Source organism: Pocillopora damicornis, chromosome 12 (assembly GCF_964200805.1).
Source record: "Pocillopora damicornis chromosome 12, jaPocDami1.2, whole genome shotgun sequence".
NCBI lineage: Eukaryota > Metazoa > Cnidaria > Anthozoa > Scleractinia > Pocilloporidae > Pocillopora > Pocillopora damicornis.
In genome coordinates, this window is record NC_142681.1 from 8,013,398 (window position 1) to 8,037,394 (window position 23,997).

General features: G+C 39.5%; 2 protein-coding genes across 4 annotated transcripts in view; one reads left to right on the forward strand and one right to left on the reverse strand.

The window, feature by feature from the left end:
- The window catches only part of LOC113686831 (uncharacterized), an 18,002-nt gene extending 16,897 nt beyond the window's left edge, over positions 1-1,105 (forward strand). For all 3 annotated transcript variants that reach the window (XM_089189795.1, XM_089189796.1, XM_027204507.2), the window contains one exon: positions 1,007-1,105. The gene's annotated coding sequence lies outside the window, so the exon portion shown is untranslated. The remainder of the gene's footprint in view (positions 1-1,006) is intronic.
- Positions 1,099-21,022, reverse strand: LOC113686804 (regulating synaptic membrane exocytosis protein 1-like). Its single transcript, XM_089189954.1, has 26 exons — positions 20,854-21,022; positions 20,172-20,355; positions 19,373-19,522; positions 18,554-18,924; positions 18,002-18,050; positions 17,017-17,116; positions 15,216-15,332; positions 14,499-14,619; positions 13,094-13,167; positions 11,672-11,739; positions 10,723-10,767; positions 10,107-10,243; positions 9,540-9,633; positions 9,261-9,332; positions 8,580-8,727; positions 7,741-7,986; positions 7,092-7,332; positions 6,232-6,341; positions 5,560-5,755; positions 5,088-5,189; positions 4,632-4,765; positions 3,760-3,976; positions 3,381-3,502; positions 2,823-2,930; positions 2,376-2,518; positions 1,099-1,910 (listed from the first exon to the last, which is right to left on the reverse strand). The coding sequence occupies exons 1-26, from the start codon at positions 20,991-20,993 to the stop codon at positions 1,767-1,769; spliced, it is 3,633 nt and encodes a 1,210-aa protein (XP_089046080.1). The 5' UTR covers positions 20,994-21,022; the 3' UTR covers positions 1,099-1,766.
- Between the last annotated feature and the right edge of the window lie 2,975 nt (positions 21,023-23,997).

The following is a 23,997-nucleotide window of genomic DNA, read 5'->3' on the forward strand; positions in this document are numbered from 1 at the left end:
CCGACGACTCCACCGAACTCTTCTATTTACACGCCACTGCCAGCGGTTTCTACGTAAAGTATTACAAACACAATACATTAAGAACGGAACAACTAATAGCAAGATTGGAAATAACATGGGAAACACATATAACAAGAAATACGTATAACATAGGCAATACTAATAACATAAGGAACACGGGACACTAGACGAAAGAACAATTTACCTGACGATTTTGGAATACGGCCGCATAAGAACGTACTGGCGATTATCTTTTAACTCGAGCTCACACTTTTTAATTTGCATGATCCGCGCGAAAGTCAAACTTATATGGCTAGCCGTGCGGACTGGGGCTAGGAGGGGGGTTGGTTTCTACAATCTTAGATGACACTGTCTGTGGGCCATAAGGGAGTTTAGTTGCAGTACACCTTACACAAAGTCAGTTTACGAATCTGATTAGCGTAATCTTATACGGTATAGTTCGATAAAACATATGTTAAGTATAAATTGTAAAACGACCATGTGCTACTGAAGATGACACGAATACTGTGGAAACATGCTTTGAAAACTTAAAAATGTTGTTTGATCTTTTATGAGAATTAGCGTTACTCTGCTCATTTTCAGTTTACACAGAGTCATATTAGTCAGGGTCGGCCAGGGGGGGTAGTGGAATACCAATATACCCGAAAAAAAATCGACAAAATACCCCAAAATACCCCAAATTCCTCCAAATATACCCGAAAATAATCGAAGCTTTGAATACTTTATACCTGAAATTCAAAGAAAGTGATATACTGAATACCCATATTTAAGCTGCAATATACCGTATACCCGATTTAAAACGCCCCTGAATACCGAATACCCAAAAACCCTGGCCGACCCTGATTAGTCTAGTTTATGTGGTCTTAAATTAAATTATGGCTACAACGTATAGAACGCGGAAAAGTTTTTTTTTTCAAACGTTGATTTTATGAATTTAACACGTAAAAGAGAATTCGTTCTCTCTGATTCTACGTTTTTTTTGCAGAAAACAAAGGCAAGGAATCGATCATACTTTGTAGCAATAGAGCAGCAGCACTAACTTCCCAGACAACAAGATAAATAAAGTGTGTCACCCTTGACATAATCGTCTGGTAGTTCTGATTTATTCTTTCATAGTCGTTTTAAGTGTTAGCAACTTAGGGAAGTCAACCGGCCCCACCCGGTCAGGGGCTTCATAACTTTTCAATAAGCGGCTGTCGATGGTTCACTGTAGTAAGCTGCCCGGAAAAGGCTAATAAATACAGAGGGTAGGTTTCTAAAGAAACTGTAGGCTGCGTCCTCAGAGCGAAGTGAAAAGCAAAGGGCTCACGCTCGAAACGTTAGCTTAAGGAGCTCTTTACGAAGGCCAAATTACATTATCAACTCAATTGATAAAAACAAATTATTCTACCCGGAAAAGGAACCGTTAGGCAAGACCCAAATGTAAAAGCTTACTCACAGGTTAAACAGATGGCAGTAAGAGGTCTTACATTGCTGGTGCTGCGTTGGTGGGGGAGTATAGCAAAGTAACTTGTTTTTTATCAACTGAGCTGATATTTTAAATTGGTCACCGTCAAGAATTTCTTTCAGAGCAGGCGTAAAGAATTTCTTTCAGAGTGAATAGAGGAATTGTTGTTTGTGTGCGGTTTGTAAACAAAAAAATGAAGCCATGCTATTGGTGGGGACATCCTTTGTCGCATTCTCTTTTCCACTGTTGTCGTAGCACTTTGCACGAGGTCCCCAATGTTGAATCATGTTAGTGTCACTCAGTCGTCACTCAATTGTGACTCAATAAATAACTTATACCAAGCGACCTGCTTAACGCTGAGATTCAAAGAGCCCAGGGCAATGTGTACTTCTCCAAGCAACACCTTACGCCCAAATATTCCCTGCTTGCACCAAACACTCACCTGAAGAAGATAGTTTGTGTAAAATAAAATGATCGATTAGAAACATTCGACGCAAAATGAAAAAAACCACTGTATCAATATAAGAACGAATGAAACAAGGCACGGATGATTGTGAAGTCGAGCGAACGAGTGAGAGATCGAATGAAGGAATGAATCCACAAATGGAAGAGCTAATGTATGGAAACGCAAATGTAGGAATGCTTGAATGGATGAACGACAAAATTGACGCCAACAAATGGAAGAATAGGAGGAGGAAAAATAAAAAATATGAAAGGATAAAACAGTGAACCAGAAAACAAGCCAACGGACAAACAGAAAAGCAGATGAACAATGGACACATTGAGGGCAAACGATTGAAGGACATATATACAAACGAAAGAAAGCAGGAACAGGTGCATGGATAAGAATAGCCGTTAAGCTTAGAAATTGTCTAATATACGTATAGGTGTTTACATTAGAGCTTACCAATAATTCGCTGTTATGGACTTCGCACCCAGAGTATTTGATTTTGCAGTTGTACACTGGATTAACGGATTGGCGAGTGATGGAAGTTTTTCTCTTAAGAAGTCGGACTTGATCCTTGATTAAATATGTCTTCACATACGTATCTGTGTAGAAGTGAAACCCATAAAAGGACCCTCTGTCAGTGAAGCAATTTTATCTTTATTTTTGTTTGGTTCGGCTTTGCTTAAAAATTAATTAATTAAAATGAGTTTACCGGTAAATGGCAAGTTATTAAAAAAAAAAGAAGTCGCGGTCATCGAGGGGACGCTCCAAATGTAACGATCTCAATAACAGAATTTCAGTATCAGATTTATGAAAAGTGCCTGGTCACTTCGCAGAGGTGGTCCTCAAAGGAGGCGGTAACACAGGAAAGTTTGACTGAACAAGCAGCAATTACTTATACCATACCTGGTGGGTGGTCGCCAAGGACTAACAGGCTAACTCCTCGTATTATTTCCACTTCAAGAGATCCTCGAGATGAGAACAAACCAATCCGAAGGTAACCCAGTTCGTGGCCTGCGTTAAAAAGAGATTTCACTAATTCTTAAAGACATTTTTGTTCTCCTTTAGTCTTAGCTTACAGTTAAATCATTTTAAACTTCATTTTATTGATGCAATTTTCTAGGTGAGATCGAACTAATGGTTTTGTACCAGACGCGTAAAGAACATCTCTCGTAAGTTTCAAATGCACTTTATAGGTAAAGAGAGGTCCATCGTAGAGGTTGTAAAATTATGTAAAAGTATATCAGTCTAAGGTGGCTGTATAACGGATTTTGAACTTGTAAAGTAAAATTATTTTTAAAGAGACACTGCCTCCGCCTTGTTCCAAAATTGTGATATACGGTCATTCTTATCGTTTCAACAGAATTCATTTTTATCTACTTTTCTTTATGTGCACTAAGAACCTAACTTCGAGACCCACGCATGGTGAGGAATTCTGTTGTCAAAATCTCTTTTTATTTTCACCTTGATAACTTCCCCTTCTCAATTGGCCCGGTCCAACAACACCCTTCACGGGATCTTCACCATACAAGGTTAGTTTAGCCGCAGAGTCCTTGCTCAAACGAGGCCTTAAACTTCGAGAATATCTAATAACGGGATGCAAATTGCGATCAATAATTACGATAACTGCTAATTAAAAAGTTTGAAATTTACCGCTGACATACATGAAATCTTTACAATAGGGAATAAGAGGTCAGCTTTAAAGCAAAAGTAAACAGCAAAATAAAAGAAAATTATGGCTTTTTTGGGTTATTAACGACCCATAATTCTCTAAAAGCATTTGCTTGTAAGATATTTACATGGGAATAGTTTTGTTTAAACCTTAAAGTCAACAGTAATTTACTTTCTCAAGGCGTGTAATGTTCCTTTCTTCCCTGCTGGCGGTTCTGCTTCTTGTTTTGGTGCGTTGTCTGCTGAAGCCGGCAGCGTATGATCACCTGTGCTGTCACGATGCACAGTAATACGAGGAATTTCCCATTTATCCATGACGTTTAAACACGGCTCCTGGTCATCATTGTCCAGTGGTAAACTTTCAGGGGGTGCCACCAGTTGCTGGTTTCCTAAGGAGATGATTTCACGCACTTCATGATGTAAGAGAAGTGTGTGTTCCACATGGTTTTAACCCCTCACCCACAAGATCTAAATAGCGATTCTCCAAACCGTATGTCATTCATTATTTTTCAGATCTAAGAATTTGGTGGTCAATTACGCAATATCCCGCTAGTGGATAATTTTTTTTTCACTTCTCATCACGTTTGTGCTTGGAAATGCATGGATTTTGCTAGAGGATTTCATGTTTGGTCATTCCTGGGAGTAATAGGGTTAATACTCAACAGATTTCCGCCATAAGTGATTTTGATACAGATATTTCAGGGACAACAGCAGCATCAGCATCAGAAACGGACGGAGACTCCTTTCACGTAAAAAAACCGGTACAACGTGAATGAGATCACCCGTCTCACACTGCTTTGGCAAAAACAATTAGGGTAATACTCAAGACTGTTACAAAGCTCTAGCGAAACTTGTTCTTATGCGACTCAGTCGGGTACACCTCTTCCCCAGCCTTACTTATTGCAAAATTTAATTGCTTTTTTCGATCATTTGTATAGCACAACTGCCATTTCACCCCAACCGATAAACCAAATGACCTTTTTTTATCAAACAATAAAAGTAAAACCGTGAAAGGGCTGGTTTGGAGCGGGAAGTCCTTCTTACCTATACCTAATTCTCCTGCTTCGGTGTCTCCGGCATAGGCATCACGCGACGGGCGTTCTTCCGGGGTAACTTCCTCTTCATCCACGTAATCAAATTGGGGGTCATATATCGGTTTAGGAAATGTGAAGTGCGGCCTATGATAGGAAAGGTAATTCATTAGAGGAGGCTATGCTCGGCTTAACTCTTAAAACTAACGGGTAACGTGGCGACTTTCTTTTGCTTACTATTTCTTTTGATGGGTTTCGTAAAATTTCAAGCAAAAAGACTTTCTACACCTCCACATCTATGTAACACATCGCATTGCGAGTTACTTTCCAGTGGTTTCTATCCAGGGGTAAACATCTTGCGATAAGAGTCGACGTCCACGGAAAAAAGGAAAGTTTCAGCTGTTTAAGCACAACCGATGAGCTGATCTATTAGACTTAGGAAAAAAGATGAGAAGAACTTATGACTCACTCTGTCTCCTTCATCGTGGGCAATGGCGAAAAAACCTCCCAGCCTACATCATTCGAAGAAGGCGGTAAGCGAGGTGAAAAACATGGCTGAGTTTCCATTGAACTGAAAGAGGAAATGTTACGATACACCTTCTATAAAAAGAACTTAGCTATAATAAGTAGAGGAGAATTCCGGCGAGCAGTTAGGTTTGTGGCTCTCCTCACATTAAAGAATGAAAACTTTTTCCTGTATGGGTACCCCTGTAAAGAATCTAAAAAGAGTAAATTCATTTATGGCATGCGTGCAAACTATACCGAATTCAGCAGTGAAAAATTTTCTCCCAATCTTTGCTGACTGAATTACTTTAAGTCAGTAGACGTCACGCTGGTTAGGTGTAATGCACCTCATACACTGGCAATGAAAACATTCTTATTAAAATTTAATCTGCTTTGAGTATGATACCAAAATGAAAATAGTGAGGTATACAACTTACGACGGCTTCTCTCCTTCGGCGACATTTCCCGCGCACACTTGTGAGCTCTGAGAATCGTTACGACGCTTGAATATTGAAAAAACACCAGGGCTTCGAGGTACTTGTAAATAATTGGTTAGAGATCTCTCCCGTCGAAGGTCTTCGGTGGACGTCGACACGTTGGGCGTAGTTGGAGCAGAAAGATATCCAGGCAAATCTGTGATCATAAACAAAAGTGCTATAAGCTGACAACTTAAGAGGGGTTTGACTGTTCTTGCAGGAGTGTGTCGTGGTGTGCGCATCTTACAAAATCTCGCCTAAATGCTTAAAATGTCTTAATCTTTCTAATCTAATGCTATTCCTTTCCTTTACATTTCTGAATCCATCTTCTAAGCTTTTTACTCTGGAGATGATACTTCCGATCTTGTGAATACTTTTGATTATTTCGCCTGGAATCAACTTCACGCTCCTTCTACAGTTATCTTTTTATTGTTGAGAGAGAGGGACTCGGAACGCATGCATATTCCAAAGGTACCTATCTAAAGATACTCATCTTATAATCTCACATATGAATAGGTAAATTTCTCAGGGGGTTGAAGGAAGTAATATCTACATAAGAATCCTATGACAGATAGTAAGCTGAAGTACCAATGATATCTTGGAAGTAAAAGGTTTAACAGGTTTCCAAATTACCATGATATTCTGACATCGTAGATCCACTAGCACCAGGCTCAGCGACTACCCCAAGCTGACATGGCTTCTCCATCAATTTCCCTAAACGTATCCTGAAATTTGCAGGGTACCTGAGAGACACGAATATGAGGACGGTAAAAAAAAATATCCACGGTTAAGTCCGGTCCTCTGAATTATCACTAAGCCTGAATGAGCACTCACAGTAAGAACTGGTGTACTTCCTAAAAGGGGCAAATAAAAAATAATAATAATAATAATAATAGAAACAAAAACTAGGTTCCCAGAGAAATTTAGTTCTGCAGCAATTTTTGTGTCTGATTTGTTGAAAGAGAGGTTTAAGTTTGGTACACTTGTGAGAACCGAGTTCCATTTTTTTATAGTAATGCTGCTGTGTTAGTGAGAGCTAATGAGGTCGAAATAGTTGTCTATGGATGGGTGCCCACTTGATTGGTTATTTGTTCTTTAAGGTGATTAACATATATCAGTGGATAGCGTTGAAGGCGTGCTCTGATTGGAAACTTATACTCCGAATACCCTATGCTATTCACCTTCAAGCAACTTTCGATTTCGGGATTTGCGCCTGAAAATATTGTAATCGTTGCAGGAAAAAATGAGTTAAAATCATGTTTTTGTGGTACAATATCTCACTTTAATATCTCACTTATACTGTGTGTTGGTGGCTTGTGGCAGATACCAGGCCGTTTCACTTTGGTGAATGGTTGTTGAATATCATCATCATTTTTTGAAACTTTAAGACCAATTATAGCTCGATTTAAAACAAAACCTGTACAATTATAGTTACTCTCAACACCAGATCGCTGATTGCTCTGGGCAGAAAAGGTACACTTTTGACAATCTACCTTTTCATGACCCTCAAAGCGCCTCTCATCTTCCCTTCTCTCTCCTCTTTAGCTTTAAATTCTATTTCGTGAGCGTTTTCTTTTGCAGACTTTAAAGACGTAAAATAATCTGACAGGTTAAGTGGCAACTTTAAGCCATCCGTTGATCGTGTCATCGCTCTTTTCTTTCTCAGATCTTCCATGGATTGCGGAATACTGACAGAGGGTGTTGTTGGGGCTGACCGACTTTTATAGCTTGAATCTGCAAGGTAGAGCAATAAGTGGGCGAGATGAGATCTTGATGATCAAAACTTGATAGAAAGATGAATCTAAATTTAGATGATTGCAATTCTAAAGCTTAAAATTTGCCTCACACCCTGAAATTAATGCCATTCTATCGCAACATTCTCACCCCCCTTCCTTGCCTTTCGTCAGGTTTCCCTTAGAGCTAACCGTAACTCATTTATACTCCAAGGTGGAGCAGAGAACAAGAAAGTACCTTGCTCAAGAACACAACTCAGTTGCTTAGCAGGTCTCGAACCTAACCCTCTAGACCCTGAGTGCGGCCCGCTAACCGTTTAGGCACCAGTCTCCCACCACCATTTTCTGTTTTTAATCATAAATTGTTGTGTATTGAAGGGGTGTATTTAGATTATGTTTTTTTTCTCACCCAAGAATCTTCTTCGGAAAGATTCCATTCTCTGGAAGTTTGAATTTCTTTTGGGACAGAACGCTTTCATTGTAACAACGGAATCAGCTCTTCTCCTTCTCCTGTGCTGCATTGTGATGCCATCACTTTCGCTGATGAAGACTTGTGAGACGCATGTTGAGATGTTCACCGTGCTTATGCTACGATTGACCTTCTTAAGACCAGTAGGACTGCTGTCATTCTTGACTTCCTCGTTAGAGGTTCTCACTAAAAAATGGGCAAAAAGAACGGGGCTAAATTTCTTAAAGCATCTTACTACATATTTGGTAAAGTAGTCGCTTCAATGTAAGGTGGTCTTGATAGGATACATACTCTATTCAATTCCTTAACCTTAACTTTTAGTTACAACTCACAGGAGCAATCAATTGTTTTTTATTTCTATCATGCCTCTTCGTTGTTGCTGTTGCTGTTTTGAGCGAGAGAGATCTGCAAAATTTTTGTCTCAAACTTTTGTTCTTCTCAGTGCGTTTCGACCTTGCATCGTTTTAAAATAACGAAGCTATCGAAACTGCTAGTCAGAACAGAGGATACTTTCAAAAGTTATTCGGTGAGAATTCTAGTTAAAAACAAGGAAACAGCTTGACATCGCCAATAACCAAGTTGGTTTAGGTTATGCATCCGATTAATTCACAATGTGGCTCGGCTTCCAAGACCAATCGCAGCTCTTTGTTGAACAAACCCACTGCGGACTCGTATGACAGCCGAACGTATGACAAAGATCAACTTTCGTTCAACAGCAGACGATGTCAAGTGGCCTCTAAGCGCTAGCCACACCAGTGCAGACCCAGATCTAAAATTACCTTCATTGATGGGAGGAAGTAACCGTGGAGAAAGAGTATGCCTGCGACGCATTGGGACTGGGAGGAACGTGGACGCCTCGTCATGATCCTGGATATCAAACCATTGTGCGCCACTACAGAGCAGAGTCGGCGTCATTTTTATCAAACTCTTAAAGAATTCAACACATCAAATTCAGTGCATCATTAAAGCAAAATGTGTGGAACGTCTGAGAAAGCGATTAAAACTGTGATCTGACTTACTTACGCATCCACTTACTCACCCACTCATTCATTTATTCATTTATCCATTCATTTATTCATTTATCCATTCATTTATTTCATTTATCCATTCATTTATTTCATTTATCCATTCATTTATTTCATTTATCCCAAATTATTTTTGACACTTAAGTGAGTCAATTTCTCTTGTCAGTTTAACTGAAATCATTTTCGTTTCCGGTGTCCTTACAGGGAATGATCTCAGAATGAGTAGGACTTAAGTAAGATTTAAGTTTGCCGGGGAAATTGCAACTGAAAGTGTTGATGGGCATTTCTGATAATAACTACGTGCACTTGCATTACAAAAAAAAACACATTGCAACCGATGTTCAGTTCTCAAAAAATGAAAAAACAAAATGTGTTGCTTCCTAAGTTTTATCAATGTTCAAAAATTAAGAAAATGATATCACCAGTTCCAAGTACCTCTCCAAGAAATATGTTGGTATCTCCCGGAACCTCACTCCAGAGAGTTACCTCCAGAGTTCTTGAGGGAAGCTAGCAAAGAAACAAAAAGTGTAGTGTATTACATCAGGCGTAAATTACGTCGAATTACTCATCATATTTACAGTACTGTTTTGCTCACACGTTTTATCCTAGACTTTTCTTTGACTGTAGCCGAAACTAACTCTATAATTCTGGAGAAAATTATCGCTGCTATAAATTGAAATCTAAACGTTTGAAATAAGGTAAAAGACCTCGCACCTCACTTTCAGGGATATTTGAAAACACAAAACTGAGATCCCATTTTGGAGTAACCGTCTCTGGGTCAGTATTGGTCCTAAAATGACCTGAGATCCTAAAAAGAAAACCAGCATTCCAATAGTAAACACATCGGCTACTTGGTACTCCAAAAAAAACGTGTTCCATATATTGTGCGCGTTCCAGCTGCGATTCCACCCTAAAGTGATAATGTCTGGGCACCAGTGGGACAGACCAGAGTAAAAACGCTGTAACAGCTATTTTGAAAGTGGTTTGATTTTGGTGTTCAACTAAATCAGTCAATAAAATGTTTGGCCCACGATTTTCCTTCAAAATAATAGAGACATGACCAGGGAAAGAGTAGGAAAGGCAGTAAAGAAAAGGAATGAAGAGAAACGAGAGAAAGAGATGGAAGGGAGCATGTAGGAGAGATCGGAGAAAAAGCAACGGGAAGATAACCATAGGTTTTTAATCATCCTCCAACAACACAAAAGATACAAAATGTTTAGTATAAGAGGGGGTTCCGTTGCGTCGTTCAAGTCATTAATATATCAACTTTAACATCCTTACTCTCTGTTGGGTAGTAGATACAGTAGAGCATAGGGATTGATTAACTCCTGGTTTGGCATAAACTGCAATGATAGACCTCTTGCATTCAACACACGCACTGTCATGTTGTTCCCATGGGGATCATGCCATATATGCAGCTGCAACGAAGTATGAAAACAACAGAAATAACATTACATGCATGAAAGTAGAAATACGCTTCAGTTATAGATTAGTCAGGCCCTCTCTGAACTTTGTATATTGTCCCAAAGTAATACACCGTACTTAGAGTATCTCTCTCAAATAAAGAGAGTAAAATAATGTGAATGGTGCAAGCAAACAGTCAGGGGAACTTCAGCATCTACAATCATCTAATTTGTGCTTGATGTATGGAAGGACTGAGGGCAAAATAACTCTCTATCCAGCTCTCCTCGCAAAACTTTCCGAGTTATGGGGGCAAACACTGGTGGATCAAACACTAGAGACACTGCTTTCAGTGTAGGAGACATGTGCTTAGATATGTCTGCATGCGAGATGACGAACCGAAGTTAGACAAAAATGTTTTAAAATGACCTTTATTTTGTTTTATAGCTATTACTTGACCTAAATTAAGCGTAAGAGAAAGGAAAATGCTGCATACCTGTATTTGTCCGATCTTTCTTTGCCCTTGAGTTTGATTTTCACCCTGTATACAAATAATACATAACCTGTCTTGAAGAATGAGGTCATATCTCTGAAAATAAAGTTATCTCTGGTATTGCAATAATATAAGATACAGACTTGCAATTCCGCCTATGACTGTCACTTAGATCCCTTGAAAACTAGGTTATGAAAATCCGGACCACTCGGAAGGGTAGGGAATTGGCAGTGTACTTGGTTTGTTGTTTTGCTTCTGCTTGTGACTCCAATTACATGCCGTTAACAAGATCTTACCAGAAGAGGGTTTTAACAAGATCGTATTAGAAGAGGGTCTCGTTGGGGTCAACAAATCGCCGTACGACGGCCAAAAATGTAGCCTTTAGGTGGAAAAATTGACAAATTTTAGCCGATAATCGTGAAAAAGTTAACCGGAGAAAAAACTTTCTGGTGATTGACATTAACTGTTTGCCGTAAGATGGCCAAAATTTTCAACTGTTAGTCTTAAAAGTCGTCATGCCATTGAGACCCTCGTATAAGCTTTAGAGTCGAAAGCGGAATCAAAGGGGGATGAAAACTTTCTAATTTTTCCGATTCCCATCCCGTGGAGTCTATAACTGCATACAGCTCTGATTTTTTATTTCACAGGTTCGTCGGCGCTCTGTCGACTTTGACGCCACTGAAAATCAGCCTTTACCTTCTGACAAGCTTTTATGAGGGTATCGAGTGATAAATATTCTTACTGATAAATAAAATTTAACTGGAAAATTTAATTTTATGACATAACATATTTTTACTGCTGTTGCTCTCGTCCATGATATTCAAACTATCTTCATTCAAAAAAATATCTAGAATGAGAAACAGCAAGTGATGAACGCGCTTGATGTTACAACTGAAACATTTTTCAGAATAAAACCAAAGCACAAAGCCAATAAGCAGCTACTTGTGCCTACCTCATCAAAAACGTAATCATCGTCTGTCAGCTGGGCAAGAGACCACCTCGACCAACACTTTATACTGTCTACAACATAGAGATATCCGAACAGATTATTCACTTGACTCCATACTTAGTCATGTACGCGTTCTCCTTTACTTCGATACCGGAGTTTGAAATCGGTAGTTATTCGACAGCCGAACTTGGAATTTACAAACTTAATCACTTTCCTCCACAAAATACAGTCTTGTAAGATTCCTATTTGTAACAGCATACAAGGAGCTGTCACACATGATCTTAGCTTATAAACTGGTTGGCAAGTTTTAAAATTTTCGTGGCTCGATTGCCGGATTAATGCATAAGTCTGTGAAATGGTTATTGGCAAGAGAGGATAAAGTTATTGGTATAAGTTCGAATCCTTGGAAGGGAATCAGAAATGTGTTTGTCTGGCGCTCGGGTCATATATAGGGAGAGAATAATACATGGGGACGCTTAGATATGAACTCTCTCTTCGAGTGCTTACGAGAGAGCGTAGACAACGAGTGAGATGTCGAGTTGAACACGAGAAGAGAAGTTCCATATCTACAAGCAACCACGTATTATTTTGTTTATCATATAAACACAATAGTCCTTCACTGACAAGAAAAGTCGACTTTATCGACGAATGAAAATAAAAGGATCGACAATCCTCGAATAAAAATTGTAAAGATCAAGATGAAAAATGCGTTGAAGCATTGCAAAAACAAGCATGAGCGTAATTTTCAATATAAAAAATTCTCAGTTACCGACTTTGTCGTTAACGACAGAAGAAATCTTTCAGGTACACAGCTAAAAGCGGCCTGTGGCAGACCTCCCAATTGTCGATTTTCGTTCTCAGCCACGAGAAATGCCATTACGAAAGCCACCGAACACGTCACTTTCGCTTTTTCTCTCCGTAATTTGGTTTTCTTCCCCTTCTAAGAAAGTTTGAACGTCACTGTTGGTAAGCGATACGAATTTTTCAGTGTTTTCGCAGCTATAATCCGAGAAAATTCCGATAAACAACCACAGATTGAGAATGTTAAAGGCTTTGCTGTTCATTAATCAACCTCAACCTGTGAAAGGCGAGTGACGTGTCAGCAGCTGATTGGCGATATCACACATGTGAAAAAGTATCGTACTTTTTCACGTGTTGTCACGGCTCTTCTTTTCTTTTCTTCATATGATAAATGTATTTCCTCGATTAATGACCTCTAAAATGATAATCTACACCAGTTAATCTCTCCACTTCAGTGAACTGAACATGAGAAATTAACCCAAAGAACCTAACATTTGATCCCCATCGTTTAACTTTATGTTTTCAAAAATAGAGCGTCGAAGATTGGTCAAATGGTAGTAGATGCGAAAATGAAGATCTCCCCAGCCAGTATAATGAAAAGAGCCGTTTCAAATTTCTAATTACCGTATCTTTTCCTCTTTTTCTCCACTGCTTTTGTTAATATTCCGCATGAGGGAGTTCGAGGTTTCTTCATAAAACTAAAAGAAAACAAAGACGTTAAAGCTTTAACAGCATGAGTCTTAAATTAGGATAAACCTTCCATCAATCCCGAGAGAAAGGTGCAGACAGCTAATAAATTTACTGTAGTTTATAATAAAGTTCGGATATAACGCGCGCTGAGCGTGCTCTATTAGAGTACAAATTGAAGAGCTCAAGAAGTAGGGAGAAACACTCGAATACGTCTCGTTTTTCTACCTACACTTCTTTCGTGCTCTAGCCGCTTCCTGCGTGTTTTACAACAGAACAAGAGCACAAGTCAAGTCAATCTGTTTGTCTACAAATTTGGATTAAAATACGCTTCCTGTGGTCTTTGTGTTTTATTGTTGGATTCCAAATACATATCAAGGAGAGCATGAAAATTTTTACAATCTTTTATACTGTTAACAGCTTGCATTTTTGATCAGTCTTAGAAGGAAATAGGTCAAGAGTGACTCACTCTTTCCTTTTTTCCCCTAATACTATCCATGAATGCAAACTGAATTTGAGAGACACCTTGGAGCAGCAGATGCTGATCGTACGCTTTGTTGGAATCCGTAACTAACTTTATTACACCCTTTTTGAAATCACTAGTGGTCCCTGTAATCTGATTGGCTCTAATTGATGCGATTTATTCACGAATCGCCCTCATTTTTTGCTTTAAATCACACCTTCTTCCCAGCCAACTAGGAAGTTACACTAAAAAAACAAAATAACCTATTAGATTTCAAGGCTTGTCTAAAATTACCAATCACATTGCAGGAAAATGAAAGACAAAGAGTATCATGTGGCAAATTTTGCAACTTTTGTTTTCAAAACTCTTACTTTTTCCCCTGCAAAAATGGATGAATTGAATTTAAGACCAGCTCAATAAAATATTTGAACTAACCAAGTCTTTTATTTGGGCGATTTCAAAATGGATATAATAAAGTGGTAACTGAACCTCGTGTCGTGCAATTTTGGCCTGAAATCATATTTGTGATTTCAAATCGAACGAGCGCTGCGCACCTGTTCGATTTTGAAATTACGCGTATGATTTCAGCCCAAATTGCACTCCACTCAGTTCAGTTTTCATTATTAATCCACTCTAGGGATGCTCGGATTAAAGAGAGAGACGCCCACACGCCTATCTTTGGAGCATCAACTCTTAGCTTCCACCCTTGCAACACGATGAACTTACTCCAAAAAGGTGAGATTTGTGAGGATTCAGGAAAGCCCGACTCTCAGTGGTGGAGAAATACATCCTTAAAATGCCATTTGAATTTAAGTTCACAACGAAAGAGGGCATTGAAAAAACCCTGTAATTAAATTGATTGGTCATGAATGTGATTACCTGGCTGCATTATGACAAATGACAAGTGTGACTTCAGGCGGCGAGGCGGCAACAATACGTTTCGCCTTTTCAAACGATACATCCACCAGTGAAGTATGATCCCATTCCAAAATCTGATCACCTGAATGGTACGAAAAAGTTTATGAGATATCTCGCATGTGGTTTATTGGGCTCGCTCGTTAGCCTCGAAAAAGGTAGCTGGAGGACTGATCATAGTTTTCATCAAAATCTGAGAGTCTAGAGATGCAAAAATACAGGCTGAAATGAATGGAAACTTACTGGAGAAACAAATATTGGAAAGGACAAATCTGTTCTCAGATGTCTCATAAGAACAATTTCCAGAAGTTTTCTCGCGGCACAAAATTAAGCATAAAGTGATGAAGATGGGAACGATAAAAATGAAAAGAAATTTCAAACTTTAAAACCTGTGAGAAAGTTATTTGAAAACACTTTCCTAAGGGGGGAGGGGGTGGAAGATGGGGGGGGGATCACATGGTATTAGGGGGAACAGTGGGGCGACCAGTCGTCGCCAACAGAGTATAAGAGGGGATCTATGGAAATTTTACTACTAACTAACCGCAAATGAGCGGGAGGGGCGTTCATAAGAATACTGCAGAGCCTTATGGGTGAGATGAGGTAAATTTAATCGTGAAGCAACTAAAATCCTTCAAACCCCCCCTCCTCCCCTCAGGTGATAAATGATAACCGATCACTAACCTTCCCTGATGCACTGCACAGCTGATGATCCTTCCACTACTTTGGCAACGTAAACACACAGGAAACCTCCAGTGCACATTCTCCCGCCTACAACCTCGATACCAAACAACTCATAGTCTATAAAAGAATATGAGAAATTAAGCTCCGGACAATCTGGGCCTTTTATAAACACATCAAAGAAAACGTGCACGGGAATCAGAAGTGATGCATAAAGGGACAAGTGTTAAGGGACCGGTCATTATTTATCGCCTGGGGGGGTCGGAGTATTTAGGGGGGGATCACATGGTTTTTTGAAGACCTTTAGGGGGGATCAGCCGTAATTGACAAGCATAATGGGGGGGGATCAGACCAAAAAAAAAGGAATTTTAGGTCGCGCCGGGACCCCGGGTGATTGCATTTGTAAATACTTTGGTAGGATTTGCCGCTGGGACTCTAAACCCCCAACCATATATTCAAGACCACGTTCAGTTGTATTTTGTATTATATAAACTCTATTCTAGCCCAGACACAAAACCCAAACCCTTTTACAGACCCTCCATTTTGTAAAAAAGAATCACTATCGTAGTCTAACATACACGTTTTTATTCAGGCACGATCTAAATTAGAAAGGTAATCAAGATTTTGAGAATGGAATACTTACAATTGCTCAAAATTGTTTCATAACGTTTCAGTTTGTTTTATAGAGAATCGTAATCTAAAATCATAAACTTTCATTATTTTAATACGCGGCCGAATGAAAACAACAAATAAAAAAGTGTTTATTTTGGTGAGGCTGTATCTTGTTCCGCTTCCGTGTCAGAATCTTCGGCAGCCCTCTCCACTGGCTCTTGCACAGTCTCCTCGTCAGATTCATCTGAATCCTCGCCCGAACTTGACCCTTTTTCAGCACCATTACTGCTATTCTCTTCGTTCATTCTGGCCACTACCACTTTCAAATTGCGTGCCAGCTCTGTTTCAAACACGCCTCTTTCCAAAAGCCATAGCAGAGGATCCAGGTGGAGACGCTTGACAAATCTCGCAGTGAATCCTGCATTAATACTTGAGACACATTTGTAAGTATTTTCGAGTGAATCGAAAACCTCTTTAGCTACCTCTTTTGAGGTAAGTTTTTCTAGGAGAATTGCTGCTCGCTGATGCAACCTTTTCTCCTTGATTTTTTTCACTTTTCTCTTGTTTTCTTTTTTTCTTCGGGATTGGCCGTTGTTCCCCATGGGAGATGGGAACTTTCTCTTCAAGCTCATGAGGGTGGTCGTAAGTACCACTATCAAAATATCACTTGCATATTCAAAAAGTTATTTGGCGGTGGCTGGGAGAAAAGGGGGGGGGGGGATCATGAAACTTTCCACTACCGATAAGGGGGGATCTCTAAAAAACTAGATACTCTACGGGGGGATCAGGTAAATGCTCCGATGTGACAACAAAAATACTCCGACCCCCCCCAGGCGATAAATAATGACCGGTCCCTAAATAACAATAAAGAACGGTCTTCGTTCATTGGTAATATTTAATTTATGACTATAACCTCGATTTCCCAGCATTTCCCGACTCTTTTTCAGTGGAGATAGAAAAAAAATTGTGGCAAGTGGGTGACCTTGAGAATTTCTTTTGGGCGGGAAACATAAATTTTTCCTAACAACACTCCCTTCATTCTCTAGCCCATCCGCTATCCCAACCTGTTTCCATTGACCCATAGCTTGACACAGGGTATGACGTTGCCAGATTATATACGAGCAAACATAACGTGCGAAAGGTCGACCTTATCCTATTTTTCTTTGTACAGGGGTTTGCAACCATTACATACCTGAGCCCATTTCAAGACGTTGTAATTTTGGGTCTTTACGAAGGTTCATTTTATGAATCATGGGACAATCTCCATGTTTCGAGATGGGTAAACCGCCGACCTGTATACCAGAAAACAACAATGCGTCATTATTGTTATCAATAGGCAAAGGTAAAGTCTGCTATCGAGACATATGATCCATCTAGCCAGGGGTCTGTTTCTCGAAGGTCCCATAAATTTGTTCTGTTTTCATTCAAAATGAGGGTTTCAAAAGTGTTGAGAATTATAAAATAAAACTAGCAGCTAAAGAAATGGAGTGGTTAGGGCACCAGAGCCTGCTTCTCTATTCTTTAACTTTCTATCTTAAAATATAGCTTCGGGCACATTTAGTTACCGGGACTTTCGAGAAACTGACCTAAGGTCATGTCGTGGTTTCCACAGCATAAAATGGGTTAGACTAGGATACGACTATATCACTTATACGCTGAAATCTTATTGCGTATAAATAAACGATTTTATCATTTTTTTTATTTCTCTCCTCCCAGTCCCCAACAGGTTTCTCTGACAATAGTGTTCTTTAGCTTGTATGTTTTGTTTTGTCCATTTCAGGTCTTAAGGGAATTCCCGTCCTAATCTTTTGTGCATCATGTGCACCTATGCTCTTCAGTAAGAGGAAATTCCGTCGGAAAGAAACAGTTATCTCGAGTATCATTTCATGACCTGGAATAGTTGAACAAAATATACAGGCTGAAGAGGTATATTCACCGGGTTTTAAGGGATAACTGACCAAATTTTCCCTCATTTATTGTCACAATACATTCCTCTTAGGTTAAAGAATCCTAAATGAGCAAATAAACAATATTTTGCAGGGAGGGGGTTGGGAAGGGTGGGCATTGTTAGAGTTAAACGTCTTACCTAAGAAAGCAACACAATTATCCGGCCGAATTTTTTCAACTGATTATCTGATTAAGAAAAGAAATAACATGAAAGCACTTCAGGCTCTTACCTTCCGTCTCCGTGATTGGTCATCAACAGGCATGTTTTCCATGGGACTCCTGATAACCGGTAATAATAATGATGATGATAAGAAACGATGGATAAATTTATAACGTTGATAGTGATAGAATGGGAGGGATGGTTAGTTTACAACTCGGTCATTGAATAAAAAAAGATCTTCTTAACTTTGTCACAAGCGTCGGAGTAAGAAAGACTCTTTGGGCTACCCACGAGGAATCGATCTCCAGACCTTGAGACTCTGTGCTACAACTCTTTCGTGAGCTAAGCCATTATGTAGTGTTTAAAAAACGAGCAGGAGTGTTTTATCGGGTTTAAAACCACGAGGCGTAGCCGAGTGGTTTTTGACCCGATAAAACACGTGCTGCGAGTTTTTTGAACGGCTTCATAAACATTCTTGGAAAAGCGTGTGTCAAGAGAGTTCATAACAATTATGCTTTTGTGAACGTTAGAAATTAGCATACGATACAATAATCCAGGAAGTCTATGTTTTTCAATAAAATGAGAAATCTGATAACATTTGCCACATTATGCATACACTCACTGATTCCCCTCTGGCGTCCCTCCTGAAGCTCCTTGTGACTCACATGAGCAGCTATCGTCATCTAAGGAAGAATGATGCACAGAAGAATAGCTTTCTTCCCACCCATCACGCTGTTGAATCTGGTCCTCTTCATGAGGGAAGCTGAGGTATTTGTCAATTTCTTCATCGTTGTCTTCAAAGACGTCGTCATCCTCATTCTCGATATCCAGATCATGGACACCAGCTTCCCTTTTTCCCTCACTTGTGGGTAGGTATAAAGTTTTGGTGACTTGAAGTTCTGGATATGTTGGGGGAGAGTGATGCAGGAGTGGCAAATTTTCAGGAGATGAGGATATTCTGACAGATGCTTCCCCACTACTACTGTGAGAGTGCTAAATAGAATTGAAAGAACAAGAAAAATACACACGCAGTGTAAGTGAGTGATTTGGGGCGAGATTTGAAATCTACAGAAAGTTTGGGCTCTCATCCACTAAACTACCACTTAACTTAATCTTTTTAGCAAAATACTGTCATACACTCACCTCATCTCTCTTAATTTGTACACCTGCTGAGATTATCTAATACTGTCGTAATTCTTTTGCAAAAGGCAGTTATTGATATTATTATTGTTATCATTATTATTGATATTCCTCAGCTTTAATCTTTCTTGACGCGAAGCAAATACCTACCATGAATGCAGCCGTTTTAGCCAATCACAGGCCAACATTTGAATCAATATGACGTAAGTTTGATTAAGTAAGACAAGATTCTTGGCAGAAGTTCACATGCACGATGACGAGAAAATTTATGACTGATATAGGGGAAAAATGGGGTACCAACCATTTCTAGTCGTCTGACAGATTCCTCAGCGAGCCTATTGAGCATCTCCTGGACTTGAAACCTTTCACGTGGACTCACGTCATGGTACCATGCACCAGTAAACATAAGACTTTGACGTATCTTCAAACACAAAGCGCATCTCCAGACGCCCTGACCGAAATACAACATAACTCATCCCTATGAGTGAAAATGTTCTGCAGTGATGGTGTGGAAGCAGCGTTCATAGGATAGGTATCAGGCCATCAATTTGACTATAATGAACTTTGAAAATGTACTAAAATTGCTTGATTTTTAATTTAACTTATACCTCCATGTACTTCTATTTCGAACGAATATTAATCAATGAGATGCACAGAAAGTTGCCAGGATGACCTAATAGGCTGACAAATTTTCAACCCTATTATTGCCTGAGTCTTTTCCCAAAGTGATTCGGTGGCACTTTTGTCATATTGCTATTTAACTATACCTTTGTGATCGGTAAAAACATATGTACCTGAGTGGCGATCGGTCATGTAGTGAATAAGTCTGTTGAGCTATATCCATTTAAACCAATCAAAGAGCGAGCAAGGATGTCTCTTGGGACTATTTTGTTATAAATTCTATTGCTACGCAAACTTTACGGTCAAAAACTGTAAACAACAGTTCATAACAACAGTTCGTCAGAATATGTAAAGATCTTTTCGTCAAATATATTAATCTATCTATCTGATGTCATGTCGTCATAGCTTGCATTAAGAGAAGATCTCAATCTGATCAAATAGGTAAAAAAATTGGAATTCAAATTACAGAGTAGTCTTACTTGATCCCTTTTCCCACATCTTATACAGGTCTTTTTTCTACACCTTTCGCAGACCAGTGCTCCAGTAGTAGCCACTTTTACCTTGAAACACACATTGCACATTTCTGATAAGGCTTTTCTGGACAGTCCGTGTGATCTTTGGCTGATTGTCTCTTCCAACTGCATCATTTCTTGGTTTAACTTTCTGTTCATCAAAGGATGATATGGAGACAACTTACGGTTCAGTGGGACTATTCTTATCAGAAAATCATGGGCACGCTAAAGCTGAAACGAAATGATAATGTATGCCGATTTCCGTGGCATGTAACGACTACGAATAAAAGTGAGGTTTCAAGCGCTCGAAACGCTTACATCATCAACATTGCAATAACTCTCATCCACGCAACACCACAGTTTCTAAGATACTAACCTTCCTTTATGAAGAATTAAAGTGTTTTGCTACACTCACGAGGATGGCAAGCTTATCCAAGTTAAAGTATTCTAGTAAAAATAATGTACTACAAGCATGTAGCGGAAAGTCTGCAATTTTAACCACATCATCTTTGGGTCAGGGTTTTTCCTACTGGCTTTTCTCAATCTCCGTCTGTCTTAGCAGATATATCCTACCTTCGTTATGAAAAGCTACGCAATAGGCTACGGATCCAGTAGTGATTAATGTGTTACATAATGTAGCCTAGAATACCTTTTCTTCTGAGCATTTTCTTCTTGTAGGACCCACTCCCTTTCCAACACCTCGCGCAGTGTCGAAATCTCTTCCTCTGACAAATGCGTGACGTCAAAATCAACAAGTGAAGGAACTGAGGTAGAATTCACTTCCGGCATTTTGCTGCCATTGCGGCGATTACTTCCTCCTACCTGCATAAACCAAGAGGGATGGGTGAGTTATACACAGCTCAGTATATCCATCATTAAGAAGTGAGCTTGATTTCGAAAACAGATAAAAATGACACAAGATGTGCTTATTGATCGGGTAGTAGAGCTGGACAGGAAAATATTTGGTTCGGGCTCATTAAGTAAAAACTGAGCGTAATGAGGTCCGTATATTATGACCGAAAGCCATATATATGTGTGTCATTGACTGGTCAAGATGGCTGGATCTTGGCCGAGTTCCTTTTGCGGACCGAGACGTTTCCTTAAAAGCACAAAAACAAAACGAGGCTAATATCCAGCCATCTTGACCGAACAAGCTTGATCAATAAAGCATTTATTATATTGGAAAAAAGATTTCGCTTTCATAAGAATCAAGAATGACTTGTTTCAGATCTCAGAGAGCCGGGAAAGAAGGCCAACTGTGTTTGTAACACAATAAATACACGAGGATCGTTTAGTTTTTCTTTGTTTTTGCCACTTTTTACGCCTTCTTCGCCTGTATTTTCTGAAAGATACGAACTTTGTGAGTCCGCTCCACGCACTTTTTTCCAGCGCGGAATCATAGCGGGAAATTCCGAGCCTGCAAGATGGACCGGGTAGCCAATCAGAACACAGGATTCGCTTCAAATTGCTCACGGGCGCTGTCAGCTATATAACTATGAACGATTATTACATGAGTGCACGTTGGATATGAGACTGTAAATAGCCAACGAAGTGCGAAGCACCGAGGTCTTAACCCTAAAGATCAGAGGAACAACGAGTGATAACACCAGGTTGCAAGGTGGAGGTTAGTTACGCCGATAACTCGAAGTCGCTCAAAGGAGGATGGGAAGAATTAGTTGTTGGAACAGCGTGTTAAAACTTGAGAAGGTTGAAAGGAGCGATATTATGCTCATGCACAAAATGAACTAAAAACTGTAAAGACACTGCATAGTATTACACAAAGGGGTTGAAGTTAACTTTAAGGGGAAAAATATAATAAAGAAAGCGACTGGAAAGAATCATCCCGAGTTAGTGGCATTTTCAATTGATCGGTGTTCTCAGTTACCGACGCTTAATGCAGCCGTAATACAGTGGCCATGAAAAAAAGCTATGAAATTGGTTTTGGTTCGAGTCACCATAAATCGACTGTGGGTGATCAGACAAAAAAAAATGATTGTATAAACCTTGCTCCCCATGGCGTAAACAATGCGCAAAGATCAAAGGACAAAGGAAGACACCCTGCATAAGAACTGGTCTCGGTAGAAGGAAAACAACTACTAGTAACAAAATTGCAGCACATTTAAGAGTCAGGAAACCCAATTCGAGAGTTCAACGAAAGCAGACTGAATACCTCGAGTCGAGCTCAGTACTGGCCACAAAATGGCTACTTCAGTTTGCGACAGTATTGATAAAATGTCTGTACAACACGCAAAAAACTCTTTCTTGTTTCCATCCTCTGACGTAATGCTATTTTTTTCTGAACTCAATCAGTACTAAAACTCAAGAACAACCCTCGTTTATCGAAATCCCGTACTATATATCTATTGATCTGCACGGAAAACAACACAGTGGTTAGATTGAGAGGCTTTTTAATGGACAGAATCTGTAAACTTTCGAATTCCTCCAACCCAAAACGGGTCTTTAAAGTAAATGTGATGGAATAGTACTCTATTAGCGTCATTACTTCAAGGAGGGAGGTTGCCCCGGATGCGAGACCCGTCTAAGCCTTCTTGCATTCTCAGAAGTAGACTTTTCTTTCTATCAGTGGGATGTTCTCTTCTTTTAGACAGTAATCGTATTAAAACCGTACATTTCATCACTTTGAGCCATTGTTGGTCCGAAATTCACCAGATTTTCTGCGTTTTAGTTTCACTGTCAGTGTTGTTGTGTCGCTGTTAGCTTAAATATGCCGGAACAACTTTCCGGATTGGTAACAAGCCGTAAGGTTTTTTAGCTATATTCCTTGTATCACCACGACAGGCTTAGCAAAATATTTTATACATCACGATAACCGGCCTTGTAATCAATTTTAGTAGGAGATTGCCTCGGGTGTTCCAGGCAACTGCACCATATTTCCTAGCCTCTTGATGCCTCGTCTACGAAAAATTCATGAATAATTGGCCCTCCCAAGCAATTTCGTTCAGCTGAGTACCTTACCTTGTAGCGAACAGACCTTAAAACGTGCGAAACGCCATCTAATCTCCAAATAACTTTTGTGCGAGAACGAGCAGAATCATGTCAAATTTGATACTGCTCGACTGTGATACAATGAATTTCTAAGTCTAGTATCAAGCAAAACCTTCTCTGTCAAATCATTTATGTATCTTTAAGCCTCCTTGAACAAAAATCGATAACAATTAATTTTTATATCCTACCTTAAATTGCTTTGTAATCCGGGTCCACATCACTTTTGAAGAGCGAAATGTCACCACCGCCCAAGAAGTGACCGGCTTGGATCAGTAAAAATGGCATAAAAAATATTTTATCTTCATGATTATCACTGAATAGAAATTATTGAAAACAAGCCATTCAAGGACGCAGTACCTTTTATTCTGACGTAATAAGGCTGCCCTTTAAAAAGGGAGGAGAAAAAAACACGTGCCTGTAAAGCTAACGCCTCGACAGACGAACGAGTCGCTTCTGAAGAGAACAAAAACCAACAAACAAACCAACAAATACGCCTGTAAAATTTAACAATAACACACGATTTAATCTCCTTCTATGAGTTCAAGTTCTCGAAATTAATCATTCCATTGCTAGAACTGATATGTTTTTTTGATCGAGTAATTGCAGCTGAATCCAAACAGAAGCCATACTAAGGAACACAAGGGTGATGACGTCAATAGACCTCCGGACAAACACTGAGGGGAGTGCCCGAGTTCAAGTATGACGTACATCGTAACAAACAGTTCTTTGCCGAAAAACAATAACTCGAAGTAAAATGCTACGATCATCTTTAGGCGTTTTCAGGTGT